At 47.0% G+C, this 20,187-nt stretch overlaps 1 protein-coding gene across 1 annotated transcript; it reads right to left on the bottom strand.

Annotated features, from left to right (window-relative positions):
• Positions 1-483: 483 nt before the first annotated feature.
• Positions 484-9,448, bottom strand: ARHGDIB (Rho GDP dissociation inhibitor beta). The gene is made up of 6 exons (XM_027885794.1): positions 9,125-9,448; positions 5,396-5,584; positions 4,731-4,814; positions 3,766-3,842; positions 2,224-2,287; positions 484-1,277 (listed from the first exon to the last, which is right to left on the bottom strand). The coding sequence occupies exons 2-6, from the start codon at positions 5,571-5,573 to the stop codon at positions 1,078-1,080; spliced, it is 603 nt and encodes a 200-aa protein (XP_027741595.1). The 5' UTR covers positions 5,574-5,584; positions 9,125-9,448; the 3' UTR covers positions 484-1,077.
• Positions 9,449-20,187: the final 10,739 nt, after the last annotated feature.

The raw sequence follows: 20,187 nt of genomic DNA, 5'->3' as shown, positions 1-20,187 counted from the left end.
TGCTGCTGGTGCGTCCTCACCCACAGCACTGGACATCTCGGCTGCCCCACACCTTTGTGACCGGGCACCCCAGCTGGGTAAGAACAACCCTCTCCAAGTGCTGTGTCCCAGCAGGCCAGCCACAGGGACATGCAGCTCTTGCGTTAGCTCTGGGGAACAGCTGCTACGGTAGGTGTTAAATATGAGAAGGCTATTTTATAGCTCCCTGGCTCATTCAAGTTTCCATCTGGGATGAGAGGTGGGGCCTGTCTAACCCTGGAGTCTACTCCTAATCACAGACCAGACTTTGGGCTTCAAAGGATTCATGAAATCCCTGAAGGAAAGAGTTCTGAAATAATTTGCTTACAGTGTAAGGCTGATGTTTTGAAGGAGGAGGACTATTTCCCTGCTGAAATATGCTCTTAAGCCTTCCTATAATGCATTCTTCATATACATATCAGTGAAAAACATGCTCTAGAAAAGAAGTTACACTCACGCAAAAAGGAAGAAAGAAACTGGTTTTATTCTTGGGACACCGAAGTCTTATTACAGCAACTAGCTGCATTCCCCCTGACTGGTTTTGCCTGCACAAGGATGGATTTTAACAGGGTAGGGCACCAGATACAGACCAGGAGACCATCACGGGAGGTAAGTAACCATTTACAATGAGTCAGAGCACAATGGCAAGTGTAACTCAAGATAGGGATTTTCCAGGGACTAGTCTGCCCTGCCAGGTGATCTTGTTTCCTAGAAAAGGCACTTCCGGGACCGGAGTTGGTACAGGAGGGATGGTGGCAACAGGAAGAAGTATTGGGAGAGAGGGAGGGAGATTCTTCCCAATTTAACCCATTATGTGTCATGATGGGGCGGTGGTGAGTGGGGTTGGGTTGTTTTCAGTGTATCAGAAGAAGCAGCAAAGGCCGCCTGCAGGGCTATGCATCAACCAAGGCTGGCACAGAGCCCCAGCACTCATGTGAAGGGCTGCCAAGGCTGTGGCCAGCCGTGGTGGCAGGAAGGAGCAGCGTGGTGGGCATGGCCCACCTGGAGACTGGTGCAGGAGGCAAGGGGACGGGAAGGGGGAAGGCAAACTGGGTGAACTTATTCTGTCCATTCCTTCTTGATGGACAGGTTCCACTCCCAGGTGAGATGGTCATGCTTGTCATCATCCGTGAAGAAGGATTTGTTGTGATAGGTGCCTCGAGCCAGCATACCCTTAGGAGCCTCTTCAATAGGTGTCAGGAACTCATACTCCTCTGGCCGCGGCCCATAGCTGCCAACCATGAACGTGGCTTTGTCCACTAGGAGAAAACAATCCACAGGGGATGAGTCCCTCAGATGGAGAATGGTAAAGAGAGAAGAAGCCATGAGCGTAAGTGCAGATCACAGACAGAGAGGAGATGAGAGAGAAAGGGACAGTCCATGTCAGCAAAGGGGAGCAGAATTGGTGGAAACAGTGAGTTAGTGAAGCATGAGGACAGCTGAAAGGATCAGATGGGTGGATGGGCAGGTGAACAGGCAACTCAGTCTATACCCTGTCACATCTATGTGCTGCTAGAAGGGAGTGAGTACACACAGCATATGGCTCAAGGTCTACCTTGATTCCCCATTACTTCTCTTTCCTGGTGAGAAGACACCACTTATTTATTGTTGCTGAACAGGATGCTGAAGCCTTAGAAGTGGTTACATGCAAAAATGCCTGTAGGATGTGTGTGTGCAAAATGGGGCTTTCCTCTGCCTTGTCCAAGCAGACCAGCGCTACACAAGGAGGAGAACTCATCGGCAAATACAGGACCCTGCACACAGCAGGAAGCTTTGTAGAGCAGGTCTAAATTTTACCAAGTGCTTCTGAAGAGCTTTCAGGGGATGGGAAGCTTCACACAGGCTGAGCCACTCTATAGGGGGAGGAGGGGAGGTGGAGGGGAGGTGAAGAGCTCATATGGAGAAGAAATCTGAGACAAGCACTGTCTAAGCAGAGTCTGTGCAGACTTTGCTGCTGCAGATAGTGTAGCATACAGATAGCAGAGCTGGCTCATACTGAGTTCACAAGGGGCAAGAAACAATTGCCCTGGCTAACAGAGGCTTATGCACCCTGCTGAGAAGTCACTTCCTGCATGGCAGTGCAGGGAGGGACTTGGGACCAAGGGAGCCTCTGTCCCAGCCAAGAGCTGCAGGAATACTTCTTTGAGCAGAGGGAACACAGAGGTAGGAGCACTGGTGTGCAGGGCATGGAGGACTCTTACTCACCCTTCACCCCTGTCCGGTAGGTGTGCTGCACATATTTCAGTCCTGACACAATGTCCCTGTTTACCTGCAAGAAATGACCAGAAATAAGCTTCAAGAGAAGGGTTTTGGTTCTGTATCTGCTGATTTTCTCTCTCATTAGAGACATACCCATCTTGACTCCCTATAGCAGGGAGGCTCAGAACAGGACACATTGGAGAGAGCACTAATACAACTTTTCCATGGGCACCTGGAGACCAACAGCATCCTCTGTGCATCTCCTGCACTTCTCCATCCTTTGCCTGACTTTGAAGCTGACTGGAGCACATCAGTCATGTTCTCAAGACAGGCTGATGAGGACAAAGAAAAATGAAGCAGGGATTTCCCAGTTAACAATTTTCATATTGAAAACCAGATGTGGGTAACTAGTCATCCCTCCAATACAAATGGGTGGGCAAGATTAGCTGAGCACTGCCAGCTGTCCTCTAAGGTCCATAGGGAGCTGGCAAGTTTCTCCTCAAGAGACAGAGGGACACAGTTTTGGTCATAATTATTCCTCAAATCTCCCATCAATAGCTTGGATGTATTCTTTGCTGTTCCCTTCCAGCATACACTGCCTTCTTGCAGTGTACACTACTTAATCTGAAAACAAGATGGACAGATCCTTTTATATCACAGGGGAGAATTCACATGATGCCAGCTCTTACCAACCATGGGACAGAGGGAGTTACAATAACCTGTCTGGCTCCAGATATCTCCTGTCAACAGGGCTCAGATACAGATGGAAACATTTCATAGCAAAAAGAGAGGAGGAGGTGTCTCCTCTGAGAAAGCAACCCTCAGAGAAGAAGGGAAATCTGCCCTACAGAATCCAAAATATTAACACCTTCCTTTGTCTGCCTCAGAACTACCTTCCTTCCATTTTTGTCTTCTCTGCTAAGCCTAGCTTTGTCTGAAACAAACATCTGTGGAGATGATCAGCTCAGTGCTGGATGCCACGCTACAACGTGGCCAAATTTTGTTTTTAGCTGCAAACATAAGAAATGGCTGACACACTGGTTAATGGGAAAAGAGGAAGAAATGAGCCTGTTTGGGTATAGCATGACTCAGAAGAACTCAGCTATCTTCAGCCAGATGTTACAATATTAAAAATCCTTTTAATGTGTACATGAAGCCCAGTAATACCGACTGAACAAGCCGTTCATGAAAAGCCATTATCTCTTGTCTTCTCCTCCCTGTCCATTTCCACTTTGTGTGAAGTAAAGGTTTTCTGGTGGCTAAAAAGCCAAACCAAACTCAGCCAAAACTACCCATCTGGCTTTCAAACCACCTATTGTTCACCAGTGTGAGTGGACAGAAATCAATTTCCTCCAAGGGGCAAGCAAACAGAGGTAATTCCCTGGAAACAGCTGCTCCCTTGTTGGGTAGAACAACACCTGAAGCTAGGAGAGCTTTACAAGGGCCCACCTACTTGGCAGGCATGCTGCCTGGCACTAGTTATCTGATAGACTGCTGCTGACTGGCTTCAGCAACTGATGAGAAGCAACAGGAAGGAAGACAACTCACTCTGAAGTGGATTTTAACTCTGTATTCCACTCCTTCCTTTAATACAAAGGTCTCTTTCTTGAGTGCTTCAAGGTCACCTGTAAGGAGAGGATCAAGCCATTAGCTAAAGTTGTCACAGAGAGGAGAGACCATGCATGGGGGAGAGAACGGGGCTGGGATTGGTGTTGGAGGTGAGCATCTGTTTGAAGGATGGCAACACCTGCAAAATGAGTACACGGAGGTCTGTATAAGCAATTGCACCATGAGACCAAATACACAGAAATGCCTGGCTGTACCTAGGTGTCTGTGCCCACATCTCTGAAGATAATTCCTAAACTAACACAGGTCTGGGCACATATAAATAAAGATGTTTACGCATAGACTTGTTGTTGGGCATCTGCAGGAGTGTGTGCATGCTTCCATCCATGCCTAGCCCTGGCTTGGGTGAGTGGAGCGTGTTTCACAGCTCCTGCCCAGCTTGGAAGGCTGCCTGGGCTCTGCAGGGATCTGCGTGGTTTTGGTTGAACAGGAAGCCTCTCTGCCTCTCTGGGCCCAGCTTCCTCTCTCTTCAGAAAAGCCCATATAAGGTGAAGCCTGGTTCTCTCCCCATGTCCTAAGGAGCCGGAACTGCAGTATTGCTTGATTGTGAAGTTTCAAAACAGCCTGTTGCCGAATGCATGCACATCCCTTGTGCTTGTGAGGTCTCACTGAAAGGAAGTAAGCAGAGATGGCAGAAGAAACCCAGAAACCCAGGAGCACCTAGAGCAGTCTAATTGAAGAAAAAGACCCTTGATATTTTCCTGTGTTACATCTCCTTCTTTTTTATTCATATGTGGATACCTTAAAGTAAGAAATAAGGCTAAGATGCCCTCAGAGTTCCTCTAAAACCCACTGTAACATCCCAAGGACAAACTTCCTTTTAACTTAAAGCATGCCAGGGCCTTTGCTTGTTCCCCTTTGTGACCAAGGACAGACCCTGTGCCTACCTGTAAGGTCCATAGTGATCGGTCCTGGAGCAGAGTCACATACCAGAGTGAGTCGAGTGACCACCACATTGGGAGCTGTTGGGTCTGCAGGTAGGAAAGTCAGGGGAAGCTGTCAGCTTGCAAAATTAAATGCAATCAGAGGGGAATGACACTGAAGAAACAGGGATGCCTTCCCACACAGAAACTGCATTTCATGAAACACCCAGTAACGCCAGGCTTCTCTTAGCACAACAGGACCACACGTTTACCCCAGTCCTTCAACATGGATCCCTCTGGCCTCCATCCCAATACCTAGAGGAGGTCTTTCCACTACAGAAGACTTCCTTCTTAAGATCATTCTGAGAAACAAGACTCCCTTTCAGCATAGGCTGTCTCCCTCATGTTCCTAACCCCACAGGAGTCCTCCAAGACCGACACACCTCCCACCACAAGTCAATTTCTGAAGCCAGCACTCCCCAGTAATTCTACTCCTAATGCTCAGAGCATCTTCCGTGCTTCCTTTACATGCATCTCTCCACCTGGACATCCCCAGTCCTTCAGCAGAAGCAGTGCATGTCCCTGGTCAAACAAGATCTCTCTTCTTTGAGGCAACCTTGCCTCATCCCCACAACACACTGTTGTGATACATCTCCCCAGTCCCTCCCTATCAGTGTGCCCCAGCCTACCTACTACCACAGGTCCATCTCCCAGCAGGGACTTCTTGTACTTAGCAAGGCTTTCATCATCCTTGTCCAACTCTTGCAGCTCCTGCAGGGTTTTCTGGGGAGGAGGTTTGTAATTGAGTTTCCCATCCAGCTCATCATCATCTTCGTCCACATGAGGTTCTTGGGTCTTCTCAGTCATGGTCACTTGGTCTGGGTAACAGAGGAGGGGGCAGTCAATGAAATTGCTCTGGACGGGGTAGTGTCCCCGGGGGCAGTCACTCTGGGCACAGTGTGGCTCAGTCTCCGGGACAGGCAGGCACACACCCAGTGCCAAAGGCAGCAGGGTTGTTACAGGCAAATGGCGACGGTGATCAGCTGCAATCCCGACACTGCTGTGCTGATATTCTGGCTTGAACACAACCCCCCTCTACCCCCGCTCCTCTCTCCCTGCAGGCACCATGCGCACACGCAGACTTACACCATTCTTCCCTCCCAGGGAGGAGGTGCAGGAGCAGAGGCTGAAACCAGAGTGATTTACAGCCACTCTGCAGCACGGTTGTGGCCAGCAACCCCGCAATTACAAGCCACTGTACAAGGCTTCAGTGCTCCCCAGCTATCTCGCACAAAGAGTCACTGCCACACACTGGAGCACAGAGATATACAAATAAAGTCAGGGACAGATGTTTCATTCAACCCCTCATAATGGATTAAAAGCCACATTTCACAGAAAGATCAAATACCTGACAGCTACTCCCTTAGATTAGCAAGTCAGCTGAAGCTCTCAAGGAAGCAGACCCACTAGTCTATCTGCTGGCATTCCCTGTGCTCCCAGGAACAGTTCCCTTCAGGCACTGATCGGGACTCCTTCCCACTGAGGAAGAAAGCCTGATGGTGACCACAGAACAACCATGCATACCTGTGCTGTTTCAGTGGGGCTTCTTGGGAAGGAGAGGCAGGAGAGCTGGAGCCTGCAACCATGCAGCCAGCATGGTTGTTACATGCACCACTGAACACAGAAGGGCAGCAAAACTGCTTGGGTGGCATCCCAAATAGGAGCCACAGCAGGGAAAGATCAACGGATGGACAGCAAGGGCATGGGATGGGGGAACAGGAGACAGGCAGGAGAGGTAAGCAGTGCCATGGCAGGTTCCCCTTAGTCAGCTGCCTGCCTCATGGAGCCAGCCACATGGTCCTAGCCACCTTCCCACTCTTCAGACAAAGGCTGAAAAACAAAGCAGTGCCCCACTACAGTGGCAGTTGTCACAAATGGCCAAGCCATTCCTTGTTCTTTTGCAGCAAGAGGATTTAGTCAAGCTACACAGATCATTCAGTTCACATCCACTTATATTAACTTTTCCTTTGAGGCTGTCCCTACCAAAAATTCCCCTTTTGCCTGCTTATTTGCAATTTTCCAAACAAACCCTTTATCCTTCTCTGCAGCTGTGGTCTTAACATTTGCCCTGCTCCCAAAAGTTAAATTGAGAGCTAATGGGATAGTTTTCTCCTTCGTTAAAACTGAAAGGAAATATTAAAAAAAAAAAAAAAAAAACCACACCTGTCCAGGGTGAATCAGCAAGTGGTATCAGGCAATAATGAGTAACATGCACACCTCCCAGAGCAATTGCAGTGGGGGAAAAAATAATCAAGGAGTGATACATATTGGCGTGTTACAAAGGGACAGAGGCATGTTACAAAGATTGAGCAGCACAGGACCAAGAAGACTCAGGCATGCTAATGGGAAATGCTCATTGCAAGGCAACTTTGCAATTTTGTAGTGAGTGCAAAACTAGTGCAGAGTGGGCTGGTGGGAAATAAAAGGCAATCTCAACTCAAATGGGCAGGAAAGAAAGCAGGTCCTAGCAGCTGAATAACCTGGACTGACTTCACACCCAACCCTACCTAGGAGTGTGAAGTACCCAAATACTGTAGGAAAGGCCCTTGAGCTTGTCCTCATGAGAAAGGAAACCCAAAGCTCTCTCATGAAAGCAATAATTACACATGCCCCACCACTCTACGGCCCCAGGGCAGTCACCTTAGAAAGCCTCACAGTCCCCTCAGTGCCATTCCATACTCAGCACAGGAAGAGGATGTGACAAGCCATGACAGCCACTGCCAGGTGTCACCTTCCACTTGGGCTCCAGCTGCTGGTCTCAGTAATTTCGACTCTCCCAAGCTCTCTCATGATATCAGGATGCATCTGCCACTACTGCAAGCACACAGCAGAGGTGCCTGCCTGCCTGCCCTTATCCTCCCCCATCCACCTCTTGTGGTTTACCACAGGAGAGGGACAGACCCAAGAGATGGAAAGAGAGATCTCTTGCTATATGCAGGGAAAAGGCAGAGAGTCAGGACTGGACCAGCTGATTGCTCCTCATCCCTCAGACCCTCCCTTTGCATCATATATGCCATAGAGACTCTCCCTGCCACCCTCTGGGGGTGGCTCACTTGAGAGGGAATGCTTTTAGACTCTGAAAACTCCCAGAAAGATGGACAGACAACCTGCAATGCCAACAGTAAGATCCTGCAGGGAACAGGACCAGCCAGGCTGTTTGGGATGAAGAACCCCTGGCTCGCAGGCATCTCAGAATGGCTCTGATCAGACCTCGTTCTGGCATTTCCCCCCAGGTCATGGACCTGACCCTGTCTTCCTGCCAAGGTGGCCAAGAGGAAAGCTCCCATCTCAACTGCTCCTGCCTCTACTTGCTCCAGCTCTGGAGCTGGTCCCCTCTGCAAGCTAAGACACGTGCCTGGCCTCAGGCACCAGCGCCTCCCAAGAGAAAGCATGTTCCTGCCGCAGTCCCTGAGCTTCTGTGCCACTGCCCAGGCCAAGGACTAAGATAGAGCCCCCCATTCAGGCCAGGAGCCTCATTAAAAGAGAAAATTAACCCTATATTGCTCCATGCAAGGAGAAATCTTTGTGATTTGTGTCTTGCCCTGCCACATTTTTCTTGCGTTCCTGCAGCCCCAACCCACAGTCCTGCGTCACCTGCAATTCCAAGGCCTGGCAGGACCCATGAAACAGTAGGGAGAGGGTAAGGGTTAGGGATGCTTGCCAGAGAGAGTAGGCTGCAGGAGGTGAAGGAATCATGCCATGAGGAGGGGTGCAAGCGTCTCGCAGCTGAGTTCTGCTTGTGCCGTGGGTAGGTGGCTGCCCTCGCACCTGCAGCAGGAGGGGGCAATGACAAGGTGGATGGTGGGCACCTCCTCGCTCCCCCATGCCACCATGGGGCACAAAAAGGGGTGTCACAGGAGCAGCATTTCACTTGCCTTCCCTCTGCGCATCACTCCTCCAAACCATCCCCTGACCGAGAGCTTATCTCCAGGAAGCGGGCTTAGCGGGGAGGAAGTAATTTTCCGCGATGGGGGAAAAACACACCGGACTCAGCAGCGCCCCCAGCCCTGGCCTGCCCATCCCACCCCCTCTGGGGTGCGGGGACGTAAAGAGCGCCCACTGCCCGGGGACCGCGGGTACCACCCCGCAGTGATGCACCCGCCGCCACCGCGGTGGCGCCGGGACCGCTTCCCCTGCCCCTGCCCCTCCACCACAACGCCGTGCAGAGCCTCGGGTGGACAGGCTTTCCCCTCGGGTCCTAGCAGGGCCCTGCCAGTCTCCCCGGGCAGGACAGGGCATCGGCGCCAGCCACCGGGAACAAAGGCGCAAAGTTGCGCGGCGCCAGCGGGGAGCGAGCCGGGGGTGCGCCCGCCGCGCTGTCCCTGCGCGGCTCCCCCCTGCCCGCCCCTCGTACTCACCGGCTGAGCGGCGCCTGCGGCCGGGGTCCTCCTCTGCTGTCAGCGCTCAGCCTCGAGCCTTGGCAGTTGGAGCAGGAAGGAAGTTGGTGAAGAGAGGAAAAAAAAAAATAACACTCACACGCAGAAAGAAAAAAAAAAAAAAAAAAAAAGGAGCGCGGCAGCAGCAGCCCACTCGCAGAGGAAGCCCTGCGCGGCCCCGCATGCTGCGGCGCCTGCCCCGCTTTGTCTGCGCTCCCGCCCGCTCGGCGCCGCGCTGCGCTCTTTTTGCGCAGAGGTGCACAGGGCTTTGTCTGCGGAGCTGAGCCCGGCCAGGGACGCGGGAGTGCTCCCCGTGCACGGCTCCGGGCTCTCGGGGAGGGCTTCTGTGCCTGGGAGCGAGAGGGGGGATGTCTTTGTTTTTCGCCGCAGGCTTTTGTTTTATTTATTTTCCTGGTGTAATTAAGGTCGATTTCAAAAGCTGACCCTGATTTATACCGAATGAAATATGCGGAGAATCAGGTTATGTATTCCTGCGTACATGGGAAGATAAGGGGTAGTGCAAATGGAGGTTATTATGAACCTCATTTTTCCTGTGCTACCTGCTGCACTTAATCAGCTTATTGTTCCCAACTCCCAGCCATTCTCACACAAGCAGTTTCAAAGATCAGCTACCTTAGGAAGAACAAGCTCTCATTTCCCAGAGTTGCTTAAATGATCCAAAAGATTCTACAGTGCTTCCTTTCTGAAATATCAGCAGATTTCTTTTTTCTTTTCCACTCACGCAGTGCCCACTTAGTTAGTTCTTCAGTCACATAAATCCTTCGCGTACGCAGTCCTCAGTGTACAACAAATTAGATCAATGGTTTGCAACCGACAAATCTGTACCTGCAATGACTGATACGCTGCTCTTAATGCACTTACGGAAGCAAAGTAAGCGAAGCAAATCTATTGTCCATGGGCTTAAATTCACATCCACATGTCCATTAGAAAACATTTATTGTACACAAATTTTTAAAGGTTGCAAACAACCGAGTAAAAGGGCTCTTCTTCGGGGTTAAACAGATCTCAGAAGAAGGGGACTGATTCTCCCAGCCTGACATTCCCTTGATTTAGGCTATGGGTTGCACAGTGATTCTTAGATCATGCATTTCAAGGGACAAACAGAGCAAATGTCTGTCTGACAGTGGATTTCCATTTAGCAGAGGCTATAGCCGCAGAAACGTTTTAAGCTTCCATGAATTAGTTTCATGACCAAGAGAAATGATTTTGTTCTCTTCTGCTCTTTTTCACTCCTACACTAACCCTCCCCATGGGCCAGCACAAGAGATCTGAGTTGAATACAGCAGTGAGATAAGTTTAAACGGTACCAGACAAAAATATGTAAGCAAATGCATAAGTATATACCAGTGAGTTTTCAATCCAGATAGGTTTCCCAATATTTGTTCATAACATACAAATGTGGCTAAACCTTTATGCCAGCACCAGGGAAATGTCTGTGTGGGACAGGGATGGGGAAAGGACAGAGCAAATTCTTTCAACTACAATGCCACTTTATGGTGGCTCATATTGTTCATGTGAACAGTCCTGGCCCGGAAAAGCTGTGAAGAGTTGAATATAACTGTGGGGAGCTTTGAGGACGCCACTGAGTCTTGTACATCAACTGCTTGTCTTGCTGTCTGGACTAACTCTGATTTTATCAAACTTCCCAGTCCGTACTGGGAGATCAGAAAATGGTTTAGATGGGAGGAGGTGTGGCTTGGCTTGAAGTTTCCTTGGCTTTAGCAGCTGTGCAGAGAGAAACCAGTACAATCATAATTAGCACTATGGCGATCATTCTTGCTGAGGCATAGTTGAGATTAGCTTGGTCTCTTTTGTGGGTTTCTTTTGAATTAAACACTAGACTGCATGTACCTTTGTGTTGCTATTTACACACTATTTCTAAACACATGTGAGCATAAATCACAACCAATATATCCACAAATGTGCATAAAGGTAGAGGGGTGTTTAGCTGTGTGCCACCGTATGTATGTACACTCAGCCTATATATGCACGTCTGCCTACCATGCAGGGGAAGGAGATTTGAGTCCTAGATTAGAAATTAGCCAGTATGTAATCATGGGCAAATCATGCCAGTGCTCTGTGCTTCATCTTCCTCTTGGTAAGCAGTGTGAGAAGGAGCTGTAGATGTTGGATACGCACCGTGCCGAGCAGATGGGAACTTAGAAACCAGTCATCATCCTATGGGTCAGCATATCCAGCATCCTGCTGGGGAACCACGTCACAGCTCTGCTGGAAGAAAGGAAGGTTTTGAACCATGCTGGAGCAGAACATCACTGAAAGCAAATCTCTACAAATTAGTATTTAATCTCTGACAAACTGATGCCTTGCAATGAAGATCATCTCTTGGCAGACATTGTCCAACTGCAGACAACTCCTTTTTCTGTGACAGAAGGAGGCAAGGACAACAGCTAGAGTGTACCTGCTTTATTGTAAAAAAAATGGTAAAATCTCAAATATGTTCTTAATTGGAAAATGATATGTTCTACTTAAAATATTATGATTCAGCCTTACTTACTTTTACCCCACTGATCACAATTAGTTGACCTAATTAATATGTGTGATCAACCACTAATGTCTAAGCTTCTTTCAAAAAGCTTATGCAAATTTTTAAAAACATATCCTTCAATTATGTAGCCTTTATTCTCAGCAGTCATATGTGTCTGTAGCAACTTACTGGAAACACCAAATATTGACATTTTTTTTTAAATTGTAAGATTAAAAAAACCTAAGTATGGCATTTTTTTCCTCTTTGAATTTGGATTGCAGCCATAATCAGTCCAGTATTTCTGGATTTGAATTTTTTACAGTGGTGGTATATTGCAGCTTTGTGATGCTAAATGTCCTTGCCATCTTCTGTGGAACAGGTGGTTGCATTTGTGGAATAGAACTATTTTACAGCGTTTAGAAATGACTAATTCAGAAAAACTTCACCTGTTAGAATCTTTTATTTTCACTTACTTCTAATTTCCAAAGCTGTCTAATTTGGAGTGAAATTTCCCAGGCTGGAAACTCTGAGGGGAAAAATCAAAAAGAGACAGCTAGTGAATTCATTTTTATAATTTTAAGAGGATCGATAGTGTAATATTTTTTAATGCTGTTCTTGTAAACTGGTTTGTTTTAGAACTACTAATTTGCATTTTCACTGAACTTGGTACATAGTGTTATTAACTTAGATTTCTCTTTAATGAATAATGTTGCTGAATCCTGACACTGTCACGAGTCTTGCCTCCTCCTCAAGCTTTTTATAGTGTCCGGGAAGGCTACAGGTGATACGCTGGGAAGACAACCTCACAGTGCAGCAAATTCACGTCAACAGGTGCTGCAAGGTAAGTGTCAATTTTGGCTGCGGGTGTCCCCTAGATGCTGTCCCCAGATGGTGTCCCTCACTACACACAGAGATCCTCCTCCCTGCAGAGATGGGAGGAGGTAATCCGGTCCTGAGACAGTCACGAGGCGATGAGAACGGGGAAGGTGACAGATCAGGGAGCTCAGACACAAAATCTTTCTCTGCCTCATGAGGGGGCATTCACTGCATCACGAGGTGCCACCCAACTCCTTGGTAATCCCAGCACTACCTTCTCTGACTCCCATTTAAGTGAGATAAACAGGGGGATGCAGACAACGTAGCATGAATTCATTCCATTTAAATAGCAGAGACACAAGTTGTCCCATGATTCACTTTAAAAGTCAGCATCCTAAGGTTGATCCTGCTGTGCCTAGAATAAATGGTGCCCATTTTCTTCTTACTCTGTGCCACTCACTCCTCCTAAAATGCTGCGAAGGAGTGTGCAGCTGATGGGGTGAGGAGGGAGGAAAGGGATGGGGGCTAGACACAGTGCCAGGCAAAGGAGCCAATATTCAGCATGGAGAGGAAGGAGGGAGAAGGCACTTTGAGGTGCCAACACAGAGCCCCTGGTAAGGGTTTATCTGGGCTACCCAACCCCAATCCAGTGGGAATCCCTTCAAACCGCTCAGCCACAGTACTTGAGGGGTCTCAGATGGATGAAGAGCTGACCCATGAAAAAATAACTGTATGCTCCATCTCTCCAGCTCCTCTAGAAGTGATTCCGTTGAAAGATGGGGGAAGATTGGAGATTTAATACTTGTCTAAGCAGCTTTCAGGCCTGTTAAAGTGCTAATCCCGTAACTCCCATCTCAAGCCTGAAGGTGTGCAGAGACTTCACATGTCACTTCTGGGGAAGCAAGGAAACAAGAAGACAGAGGAAGGAAAAGGATTTAGTTGGGGATGAAAGGGTAGGGACAAAACAGAGCCAGTTTCCTCAAGGGGCTAGCCTGAGAAAGGCTGAGGATGGACAGAGAAGCTCAGTGAAGGAGAGGGAGAGCTAAGCAGCTGGAAGGGGGTGAGTGAGACAACAGGGGAAGAAAGTCCCTGACACTGGGTAGCATGGGTGTCTTCTCTGTGTCCCCTGCACTCCAGAGCCCTGCAGAGGGGAAAGCAGCTTTTGCTCTCCATCCTTCAGTAGATGCTGTGGCAGAAGTCAGCGTTCTCCAGGGGACGTGTCCTAGAGAAGTCACCCACCAGAGGTGGATTTGAAAGAGGACTGGATTATTTAAGGACCTCTCAGAAAACAGGTGGTTATGTAAGGTCAAATCTCAGCAAGTGTAATCAAATCTCATTTCTAAGCTGATCACCAGGCAGGGTGTTAAGAAGTAGTTATTCAAGCACTCTTCCCTGCATCATGACTTTTCTCTGAAACAGCCAGAGCCAAAGCTGGGACTAAATTAGGAGGAGAGCTGTTCCATCCTCTCCTCCTCTGCTGACCTTAGGAAATCTCCCTTGCCAGCTTCACTATGCCATTCCTGTGCTAAACACTACTCTTGACAGGGAACTTGATTTTATACTGGAATTCATGTCTTCTTTTCAGGCTGTGTCCAGACTCCAGCTGGCTCATGGGTGCCTTAAGTGCCTTGGTGCTTTACCTGTAGCAGTGCTCAGGGCGTGCTGCTTGCAGCTATATAACCTCTCTCTGAAGCCATGAGACAGTAATTACCAGAGTCTCTGTGGCAACATTTTTCTTTTATTGCACTTGTACTGTTCCCATATTATTACTCTCACAGCCTTGCCTCTGTAAACCCCCACAGCCTTATTATGGCGGATTCTCATGGAAGAGCTGGTGAGAGAATTGCTCTTCCTCCCACTCCTTTTTTTTTTTCTTGTTTTGTGGGTTTTAGTATATAAAAGAGAAAAAAAATGTGCTGCACAACAAAAGAGCCAATGGCTATTTAAATTCTCAGTAAATATTATCCAGTATTACATATTCACAGAAGCTTAACAAGCAATGAATGTACAGCATTTACACATGATGAGCGTTCTCCTCCCAGAGCTAATAGAATCACAACCAGGGATAACCAATAGGAGTTTAAGTGGGTCTTGATGAAAAGTATGTCATGCTAAGGGAAAGCATGGCCAGAAATCATCATACTCGTCATTTTCACTGTCATAGCCTGCTTCATTGGAGAGAGCCCTCAGAGGACGGTGCTCCTGTTGGACTCCATCATTGCCCTTCCCAGACGGCCAGTGGGGAAATTTCCCCCTTTTCTCTCTGTCCTCTTCCTTTGTTTTCATTTTTCTCTAGAAGTAACTTTCACCATTACACTCACACCGTTACATGCCCTCAGCTATCAGTGTGCCACAAATAAATCTTTGTTTATATGAAACTGTCAGAACATCCTTTGTGCAACACGTGCATGCCCCACATGCAATGATGGCTACTAAACAGTTCAGTTAGTCTGTGGTGGGTTTTTGATGCTTGACTGGACCAGGAAGCAAGCTGCAGTTCAAGGTTCTTGACACAGAAATATTGTTAGTGGCCTCCCAGTAAGAAGCTTGAATGCATTTTATAGAGATATGTACCTCCAGTGGAAAGCAAGAGTGTAGAGGATCTAAATTTAAAAAAAGGCTGGAATCTGCCAGTGAAAGGCCATTAAAAACAAAACCAAAAACAAACAAATAAGCAAACAAACAAACAACATTAAGCTCTACACATTTGCAAGATCCTGAGGGAAGAACGGAAGGGTTAGTACTTGCAGTACACCTGAACAATAAAAGGAGAAAATAAATTTTTAAAAAAATTGATTCAGATTTTCATCCTCTGGCTTTTCTCCTTCCACAGTTATTTCCACTGGGGATCTGCTATCGCATGGCAACTAGAGCATTTAGCATCCATGTGTCTGGGAGGTGAGCAGCCACCCAAGAGACAAGATAATGGAGCAGGAAGAGCTGCCTCCTCTGCCCATTAGTCAAATGTTCCCAAGGAGAGTGCGAGATGCTCCCCAGAAGCAATCGTTTCTTTTTGAAAGCCTCAGCTGTTACGTGAAAAAAATCGTAATAATGGTGACAAAGAGCTGAACTGGATGAGATTGCACGGCAGTGCTTTTATGTGGTAGGAGGAGGAAAGATGTTTCATGATGTGAAAGTCATAGGAAAATATGTGTCCTCTTAAGAAGAAGAAAGAAACATTTTACCAAAATGTTTAGAAGAGTCTCCCTTTATTGGGCTGCTGGTTGCCAAGGAGAAAGAATTGATCATTCAAAGAAAAAAAGAAAAAAAAGATGAGAAAAGAAGCTGTCAGGAAGGAGGACATCTGGAGCTGATTTGTGTACAGTTTCTTCTTCTTAACCCAGAAGAAGAAAGAAAGATCTAGAAGAAAGATCTAGAATTATCTGATTTCTATTTAAATGAAAACACACTCTTGAAGTCTGTTTTTTTTTTTTAATAAGGCAGGATTGCTTGTCTGTTTTGTTCAATGTATGATCATTTTAGAGAGTGCTAATGGATTATTTAATCACTGTTTGCAGGTATATGGTATGTCATTCATACAGAAGAATCAATTATGGAAAAAGAAAAATCTAAATAGGACCCTTGAGACAATACTGTGAAAACTGTGTGATTTGGGTACATTTTTAAGAGCAACCACATGCTCTGATTTATGGCAGTCATATAGATAACAAAATTAACTGCCAGGGTTTGATAAAAGAAGGGAAAATGCTAAGTTTTGGTTCAGTATAATAATGTTGAGCTTGTTCTGTAAATGTCATTCAGGAGCAAAATTAATCTTATAAAAGAAAAAAAAGATATTTTAATTGTGGGCAGAGTAAAAACAGGAAAGAAAGCGTGCTTTCTAAAATGTTCTAACAAACTCAGTCCCACTGTGTCATTACCAACAGCCTGGATGCAAACATTAAGCAAAGTTAATGCATGGAAAGGATGCTCACTAATGATACTGCTTTCTCATGGGACAACTCTGCAGTGAGCGGGGGGATGCTCTTAAATGATGAATCACAAATCAGTTATAAAGGACTGAGCTTTTTGTGCTGCACGGACAAGCACACCAGTCCCCACAGCAGATGTCTGGATGTCTGAGTCTCATCTGCAGGTCTGTCAACTTTCTGTGAATCAGCTTCTGTATTTACAAATAAGGATGATGAAAGCTTAATTCTCTCTTTCAAGATCTGAGGGTGAAAAGTGTTATCTAAGAAAAAAAAAAAAAAACAAAGAAAAAACCCCCACAAAACAAAACAAACAAACTTTCTGATTTTCATTTTATTTATCCCATCAGGGAAAAGTTCCTGTAAATTAATCAAATCATACTAACATAGCAGTCTTGTGAGTGTGAGATAAGTCTCAGTTATCTGTTCCAGGAAAGGCCAGATCACTACTCAAAAGAAAATGTAACTCTCTGGTAACTAATGAAGTGTATGACAGACTAACCAGTTTTATATCATCTGCTATAAAAAGCCTTAGAATGTCCTAAAGCATGCGGGCCTGAAAGCCTGGGTCCTGTAATGATGTTATGACATGCACAGATAGAGAACCCTTGATTGAATCAGAAAATCAGGGACTTCATTTTTCTTGAAGAAACCTAGGCAATGGCCATTTGGCTTGAGGACTTAGTCATCCCTAGTGCTGCCTAGTTTCTAACACAGACAGGGCCGTCGCTGATAGTTCAGCAAAACCTTATGGCTTGATTTTTATTTCCTCAAAGGACCCTTTTCTCCAGGTTGATCATGGAAATCTCTCTCTAGAGCCCTGGAAGTGGAAAAACAGACATCAGCCTCTTTAATCTCTGCCCCACTGCCAGAGCAGCCTCCAGAGCATGAGTAGATATGAATATGGCTCTTCTGCAATCTCAGCTCTGGGACAGCAAACATAACTTTTTATTCAGCAGCAGGCACAGACTCCCAAAGTCAGCACAACTAGTTTATTGTAGGCTGTTACAGATACTTAATGCTGACACCAAAATAACTGTGTATGATTTCCTGAAGGAGAAACAATAAACCTCTCAATGAGGATGCCTTCTCTGCATCTTTGATGGGCTGATTTGCATGTATTCCAACAACTAAATATCTGTGCTAGGCAAAGCCCAATCCTCTGTATCTATTTCTCTTTTTTTCACTAGCACAAATGGCATACAGTTTAGGAACATGGTCGGCATTGGGGGAAGAGGATTACAGCGTGCAAGTCTTCTTCTGCAGGTACCTTACTACACCAGCTTTCTCACAGAACTGCTGTTGATGTGACAACCTCTGATCTCCTACAAGACCAATAGACAATCTAACTCTAAATCCAGGTCCTACCATGGTCCTTTCACCAGAGATCCAGAAGCACTTGGTATGCTGCCTGTCTGCAGGAGAGAAACCAAGGTTTAATTGCAGATGCCTGGTTAATTCTCTGCTCATTTCCAGTCAGGTGTATCTGTGTGGCAAGTGATAAAGCTCTATCAATAAGACACAAAGTCTCCCAAGTATCTTGCACAAGCTTGCAGACATACGTTTCAAAAGAGTTATTGTGGCCCACGCCAGCCACAGACCTCATCAGCTGCATCCCTGATTCTGTGCCTCAGTTGGGATTTCCTCCCACAGTCCCATGAGCTCAGCCAGCCTCTGGAAAAATCACTGTCTTGTAAACTTGTGTTTTCTTTGTCATTCAAGTGAGCTGCTATTTCTGGTATAACTACAGTTTCCATGGCTACACCAGCTCATAAATAGCGTCAGAAACCTTGGAGATGTTTTTTTAAGTGATTCCTTGGAATAGGGAATAATCTGGCCAGAGGTGACAAAGCTCATGAGTTTTCCTTTGAGACCACAAGGACTGTACTCCTGCTACCCCTTGGACTCCATGGCTTCTGGTGCAGCTCTGGTCTGAATCAGATGGCAACTGTTGTGGCCAAAAACATCAGCACTGGCTTTCCTGGGGCCAAGGGAGGAAAAGTCTCAGCACGGAGGGACAGGGATCAGGTACTCAGTCCCTGAGTAGGATTTGTCATCCATCTGGTGTGGCAGCCAGGCATGAGCATGAAGCAGGTGCCTGTTGCTCTGAAAAGAAGCTGGGCACCCCCTTTGCAAAGCAAATGCCACCTGCTTTGTGAGCGGAAGGGAGAGAGAGAGGATGTATGGAGAGAGGCTTGATAATAAGAACATGGTAAGTGGGGCCCTTTAGGGAGTTTCTGTCATGTTTTGTCAGTGGCAAAAAAATAGCTTCATGTGACACCATGGAAATTTTTTTCCCACACATCCACTTTTGTTAAAGAGAAATGAGACAGATTTCACTGGGAAAACAGGAGAACAAAGGGAGTGTTCTGAAAGCAAACAGTCTGAACACGTGTAAATTTTTAAGATTCCGAGAAGAGGAGTAGAGGGCTGTAGAGCTGATTTCCCCAGCAACTTTACCTACATAGAAGGCAGAAGGGGAGGGGGACCACCCGGAAACCTGTCTGCAGCAGATGGAGGCATGGGAATGAGCAGCGGGAATGGAAGTGCAGTCTGCTGCCAGCAGGCTGCACCTCTTTATATCCACACAAGCAGGTCCCTGCCCACAGTAATCACTTCTGCTGTCAGAAGAGGCTGAGTGCAATCAATCTCCACACATTTGTATACAAGCTGTAGTCATCACAGGGAAGAGAGGATGCCAAAACGATGCTGCCCCCGTCCTCTTTCCTGTGCCCAGAAATTACTGCACAGGCTTCTGAAAGCTCTGTAATCATCTTCAAACACGTGGGAATGTAAGTGTGTTTGCTCCTTCTCTGCTAGATTGAAAGCTCCCAGCTGCATCTAGGATTTACTTCCCAGCTTCTCAGTTCCCACTCAAGGGCTAGGACCTTATCGATTTTTTTAATGTAAGCTAAGAGTCTCACTGAACGATTTATCTTGTCTAACTTCAGCCATCTGAAAGGCCAGAGGCCTCAGCTCAGCACCAGCACAGTGCTGGACTGCTGCCCACTGCCGGGGTCTGTCACATCAGAGAGAGACTGTTCCTTCTTGGTCACACACAGTCACACCCCTGGCTGGCATGGCTGCTCCAAAATCCCCTCCTCCAGCCTCATCCAAAGACAAATCCCATCCATCCTACACAAACCCTCTCTTTGGTTTCCTTCTGCCCCATGTGGCTCTGATGCTACTAGTGCTACTCCCTTTTCTGGGACCATTTTCAACCCTGCCAGCCCTGATCTCATGCTGTGAGCTGGATGGTCAGCAAGGGTAAGTGAGAGGTGCTTCCCCAGAACCAAAGGCCCCAAAGGATTGTTAAGCCTGTCACTATGCCTCAAGCCAGACAGTTACAGTCCATGACTCAGATGCTGCTACAGCTGAGGATGAGTATGATCTTCCAGCACCTTTTTGCTGCACTCTGGACCTTCTCTTTTCATTCCAAGACTTCGCTGACTCTTTCCGCATCTCTGACACTGATCTCCCAGGCAGTTACAGAAGGCTATTAAAATACATTGGAGATACAAAGCACTCAATAAAATAGTGTGCATTACCACGCATGGGTGTTTGTTGGGTTGGAGTATGGGCTGAGGCACCAGCTTTTCCCTTTCTCAGTGGCATCTTCACAGTAGAAATGCAACTGGTACCCAGATGTGACCTAGCTGTTACCCTCAGCCCAGCATCTTGGGTCTCAGAGGTGACCACCCATGAGCAACACAAAGTTTCCCACTTCTTCCCCTGCCTTTCCAGCTGCTTCACCAGGGTGCTGCATAGCATCTCAGCAGCATTCCCTATGACTC

This window comes from Empidonax traillii, unplaced genomic scaffold, assembly GCF_003031625.1.
Source record: "Empidonax traillii isolate 1590-97213 ecotype Southwest subspecies unplaced genomic scaffold, ASM303162v1 scaffold172:size1107868, whole genome shotgun sequence".
In the NCBI taxonomy this organism is placed as follows: Eukaryota; Metazoa; Chordata; class Aves; order Passeriformes; family Tyrannidae; genus Empidonax; species Empidonax traillii.
The sequence above is the reverse complement of the archived record's forward strand: the minus strand, read 5'-3'. Positions and strand labels throughout refer to the sequence as shown.